General features: G+C 21.1%; 2 protein-coding genes across 2 annotated transcripts; both read right to left on the minus strand. All coding sequences in view use genetic code 6, as the record gives it.

The window, feature by feature from the left end:
* Nucleotides 1–1140: 1140 nt before the first annotated feature.
* TTHERM_001395377 (hypothetical protein) lies at nucleotides 1141–2788 on the minus strand (the record flags this gene model as incomplete). Its single annotated transcript, XM_012795606.1, has 2 exons — nucleotides 1141–1976; nucleotides 2221–2788. Coding segments are annotated over 2 exons (1404 nt in total), but the record flags the coding sequence as incomplete, so codon positions are not given.
* Nucleotides 2789–4658: 1870 nt separating this feature from the next.
* Nucleotides 4659–5500, minus strand: TTHERM_001395378 (hypothetical protein; the record flags this gene model as incomplete). The annotated part of the gene is made up of 2 exons (XM_012795607.1): nucleotides 4659–4686; nucleotides 4746–5500. The coding sequence occupies 2 exons, from the start codon at nucleotides 5498–5500 to the stop codon at nucleotides 4659–4661; spliced, it is 783 nt and encodes a 260-aa protein (XP_012651061.1).
* Between the last annotated feature and the right edge of the window lie 529 nt (nucleotides 5501–6029).

The following is a 6029-nucleotide window of genomic DNA, read 5'->3' on the forward strand; positions in this document are numbered from 1 at the left end:
TGTATTATTTTAGAAGGTTAAACTAAAATTAGTAAACTGTAGAATTTATAAGCCAAGGGTTAAAAAAGTATCATTTGAGAGAGCTATAAAATTATTATCCACATCATAGGGAGCAATTACGTATTAACTATTTTTTTACTATGAAATTTATAGAAAAGTATTCTATATATCAGTGGTTGGTACTTGTATGTAGAAGTAGATTAGCTAATTTTCTTAATTGATTAAAGAAATTCCATTTATCGTTTGAATTTCTTTTTATTTAACTGCTACATTGGCTTACTCTTCAATAAGATTTTATTATTCTTAAATTGAGATTAAAAAAGAGCATTCAGATTTTGATTCTAGTTTGTAAATTTCTAAATTATAGCTATTTTCAAAAACTCCAGTTTTATGCAGGCCTAGTATGTGAAGTATATTTTTCTCAAATTGGTAGTTTAATATTCTAGGATATTAATAACTAATCTAAGCTATCATATTAAATTTATCTCCGTTAACGATAAGAAGTTCAAATCTATCTATTAAAAGAATACCGATGAGATTATCTATAAATAGCTTAATGTCTATTATAGTGTCTTTAAGAAAATCTTTTTTGACTAAAGCTACATATTCAATTTTAGTGCCAAGTCTATATATATTAATTTAAAAACTGCATTAAATAAATAAAAAATTTTGCAATATTATCAAATTTGATTGACTTTTTGGTAAAGGCAAATTTTACTCTAATTAATTATTTGAGTAATTCCAAATGTAAGCTTTTTTCTACCCATTAAAACAAAAAATATATCTTTGATTATCTTAATCAATTAAAAATTTTGACAAGGTAATATTAGGATCCTCATTAACTAAAATCCTTAAGTCTGTTGATTAAGTAATTTTTTTACTCATAATATCAATTTAAATAAGCAAGGCATTACTTGAAACAGTATATACTGCATATTTGATATCAGATATTTAAAATATTTAAATGACAATAATTGAAGTATTTTTAGAATCTTTTTAAGTGGTATTGTAAAAATAAAATTCTTAGCTTGTTAAATTATATTAAAGAAGTTAGCTATCACTAAATCCTACTATTATTAAATCTTAATTCTTATTTACACTAAATGAAGTAACTATTTAAGTTATATTAAATTAAATTTTGTTCATGATAGAACCTTTTAATAAATTTAAATGCAAAATTTAATGATCATTAGTAATTACAATATTATCAGTTATAGACTGTTAAAACTGGATACTGTCAAGTTAGTAAATAAAAGGGTCTTACTTTTTATTTTATCTTTATTGGTATTATTAATAGAACAAAATAGAGTCGACTAAGCCTAATATTAAAACATCATTTTTTTAATTGTATTTTATATCAATGATTCTTGAATTTATTGTAGATAACTCAAATTACAGTTTCTGCTATGAATATCTAAAGAGAATACCACCTTAATTCAAAATTAAATAATCATTTTATTAGCTATTAATATATAATTAGGTAAATAAACTGTAAGGTTCATTTAGTTATGGCTCATTTTGTTAACCTAATGAATAATAATCGACTTTGTACAGAGTACTTTAATATGTAAAATAAATATCATTTGATAAACTATCAAATACAAAGCTACTGGGCTTACAACATACTTAATAATCATAAGTTTTAAGATAGCTATAAAAAGGATATTTAGGGTCTAGGGAAGAAATATAAAATATTCCATCTTAATCTAAAAACATTACATAGTTACTTAAAATTTAATCTAAATAAAATTTGTTTATAAAATTATTATTACTAAGTGTTTATTTCATAATTCTTATTTGATTAATTTCTTTTTTAGCTGTAATATCATATACAGAAATTTATTAAATGTTATCTTTATGCAAAAATACTAAATAATTGAAGCTTTAAATAAATTCTATACCATCAAAACTTTTATATCTGATATGTTTAATCTAATTTTCAATTACTAAATTAAGCCTGTCAATTATAAGTAAGCCTAATATTAAATAAAAAGACATGATTAAATTAAAAAATAAAAATATGATAAAAAATTTAAATGAAATCATCTAAGATTAAATAGAGCTCAATAATACTGAGTTATTTCATAAATAATTGTTGTCAAAATTATCTTACAAAACAAACTAAACTATAATGAATATTTTTAAAAATTATTTTAATCTGAAAAAATTTTTAAGATGATTTAAAATAGTTAAAATTAAAAATAAAAAAGATTTATTTACTATTATTTTCAGATTCACATAACATTTTTTATGTAAAAAGTTTGCAAACACTATTAATTTTCTCAAAAGTCTACTTCAAAACTCCACTAGAACTGTAAACTCTATAATTTTTATTTACAACACTTAAAATATAAATATTTTCAAACTCTTAATCAAAAAGGGCTGAATAATCAGAAGTACTCTATCCAAGCTGTATATATTAAGTAAATTTTTAGACTTTATGATATATTAAAATAAATCCTTCTTCAAAAGAAAAAATGTCATTATAGCAAGCAATTTGAAGTTTAAAATTAGAACAAGCTAAGTCGTATTCTTTTGAATAATTAAAAATGTATTAAATAATATTCAGCTTAGTATCAAGGATTAGAAAGTAATTTACGCCATTAACTTATATAATATTGCCATCATCTTTAATAAAATCAAAATTATTTATATTAAAATCGAATTACTTTACAATATTTTCAGTTGTGTAAATATTTATCAGACAAATTGTGCTTTCATATTTAGCAATTATAAAATCATCATAGACTTTAAATTAAAAATTTACGAATTAATCATAATTATACATAATTTATGTGAAACCAGTCAAAATATCGTATTAAAATAAATTTTATTTTCCTTTTATATACAATTTTCCATTTTTTAAAAATGTTAATTAAGCATGACTATCATCTAATTTTAGTAATTAAACATATTATTTTTGCGCATACTAAGTAAATATAAATTTAGTAATTCCATTTCCGAAATAACCTATTTAATTGATTTAAGGGCTTTATATATTTTATATGTAATTCTATAGAAAAGCTGTTTAATTAACTGTATATATACCTATTTCTAACACAGTATTTTATTCCATATCAATTAAGTATTCTCCAATTTAATTAGGATAAAAATCATATTTTTTATATTAGATTTTCCCACTTTGGTTTACTTACTTTCTAATTTGAGTTTGACTATTAAATTTAAAATTTGATTTTATTAGATTTTAGGTATTCAAAGAGGCATTTATTAAAATGATCCCTTCTTAACCTTGCACAATATAAATTTAATTATCATTCACTATTTTATTTATTGATATAATATTTTAAATAATTAATGATTTTATTTAATATATCAATGACAGACTGAAGTTATAAATTTTGAAATTATAGTTTTCATCTATAATTGCTACTTATTCGATAGTAAATTTATTATTAATTTCGTCCTAATAACTAGAAAATGTTTTTGATATTAAGAATTATTTTATATTTGTTATTGTATTTATATACTAAATACTTTAATCTTATAAGCTTATTTAGTATACAGAAACATATAAACCAGACTTATCTTGTATCATAATTTTTAGGTCAGTATTTAAATACAAATTGAAGTTAAAATTTTTAAAGTCAATTTAGCAGTTCTTCAATAATACTTACATGTCAGAGGATTAAACAATTAAACAATTTTAAATAATTGTCACAAGCAAATCGTTATTAGTTGCAAATTGAGTCTGTTCAGTGTATAAAATATTAACTACATTTTTTGTATAAATATCAATTATATATCCTACATTTGATTCTATAGCAATTATTTTGTTGTTGAAGTATTTTTATATTGTCAGCAAATTATTAGAAATCTTTAGTTATTTTTAAAATTTAAGGTTGGTCACTTATGAGTAATCATAAAAATTGATTTCTTAACTTTCATTTAAATAAATTACAAGAGGTGGATAATAGTTTATAATAATAAAGTTTGGCAGTTCAGAAAAACTCCAATTTGAACTTTGTACTAATGTTGTTGAAGGATAGGCTAGATTAAAATTAGTTATTACTTTAATTTATATTTATTATTTTTGCTACAGTGAAAGATTTTTTTCTTTTTTAATTATTTAAATATAGGCATTGTCTTTAGTAAATAACTCATAAATATATTCTAGATTAGATGAACTTTAATTATGATATTTTGTTTGGTAGATTTTGTTATTTGTTTTATAGTTCAAAATATATTTTTAATTTTACTCAATAAATTTATGTAAATTTGAATCAAAGTAAAAAAAGGATAGGTTAACATTATCCCAAAGCACTGCTATTTGTATTTCATCACCCAATAAATTACAAATTTCAAAGTCAAAATCATGTTATTTGAATGCGTTAATTGAATCAGAAAAATTTGTTTGAATGTTAGTATATATCAAATTTTCATTAGTTTGTACTATTAAATATTAATTAATGTCAGAAAGTGAAGATTAAAATATTCTACTTTTTAGAATTTATTATGTATCTTTCAAATCAATTTAGATAGACTTAATTGAATTATTGTTTAAGTTAACCAAATATGCTGATTTGTCTTAAACTAAAATGTAGATTCCTAGCTAAGATGTGGACAGGATATCTAAATAGTAACTATTTTACTAAGCCTCAAATCTAAAATGACTCTTCATTTGTAAATTTAAATTTAGGTCATTGCTAGATACAGTTATCTTATAGACTATAATATTAATTAGATTTTGTATAAACAACCATTAATCAATATATTTAAATTTTTACACAGTTGTATTTATTTTAATAGAATTAGATAAAGCAAAACTTTAGTGAGCTAAGTCATAAAATATCTAAAATTCAGATTCTTTTTCAGTATAAATATTTATAGCTAGAACATAGCGGTTATCAATTGAGTCCATTTTAGTCAAAGAGTTTACAGAGATCATATTTATGAATGTTTTTGAAATTCTTGATCCGTTTTTAATATCCCAAATTGATATTAAATTATCACTTCCTATGACGAATATGGAGCTGTTTACATTAAATACTTAAAGATCTCTTGCTTGTAGTTTCATATTTTTTATAAGATTGAGATCATTTCTATTATACATAGAAAGTTAATCTTCTTTTTAAATTATATAGTAATTATCTTAATATATGAAAAAGTCTTTTGTAGAAGTATTATCTTTCAAATATTACTAAGTTTTTTTTTGGATGGAACATTTTAATTTGCTTTAGCATAGGTTGCTTTATTAATTTCTATAGCTAAAAGCACTGCATATAGCTACGCACCTGCTATCTAATATGTTGCTATTATTTTACCTCTAGTCAAAAAATAAATTATTACTACATTTAGTATAGATACAAAGATTATTTTTTAAATCCAACTCGAAACCTTCTAAGCATTTAGTGCAAGTATTTTAGTTATTACTATTAAGGCAAGTTTAACATCCTTCAGCGCATTAATTTTATGCTTCAACACTCAATTTGATAACTAAAAATACAATATAGCTCTTTAGTATTGCTGATTTAATTATCATCTGATATTCCTAATTTAATTAATAACTTATATCTATTTTGAGGAATCTAATTTTGTATAGTAATTTGTAAATAACCTTTTTAATTAAATATTAAAAAATTTATTGATGTGTTTTTCTCTCTCTTTTTATCTGTTTTTTGTTTTCTATTTTTTGTTTTCTATTTTTTTTAATTATCATCCTAATTTTGAGAATCAACTTTTTATAATGAAATAATTTTGAAATTTTTATTCTTATTTAATAGCTAAGTTCATTTTTTAGAGGAAAAACAGGGGCAATTTTGGATTACATACAAAAATTAAAAATCTACCATTCTAAACTTAACTTTTTTCATTAGGATGTAAAAATTATAATAATTACCATATATTTTATTTGTTTGTTTGATTGATTGATTGGTTTGGATGGCAGCTAAAGAAATACTTTTGTTTACAATTGAAGGAGTAAAATTAGTTTTGTCATAGCTTTAGTCATTGTAAAATCTATTTTATAAATTTTTGATTTTAAAATATAAAGACAAGAAAAAATATTTAAA

Source organism: Tetrahymena thermophila (assembly GCF_000189635.1).
Source record: "Tetrahymena thermophila SB210 genomic scaffold scf_8254804, whole genome shotgun sequence".
In the NCBI taxonomy this organism is placed as follows: domain Eukaryota; phylum Ciliophora; class Oligohymenophorea; order Hymenostomatida; family Tetrahymenidae; genus Tetrahymena; species Tetrahymena thermophila.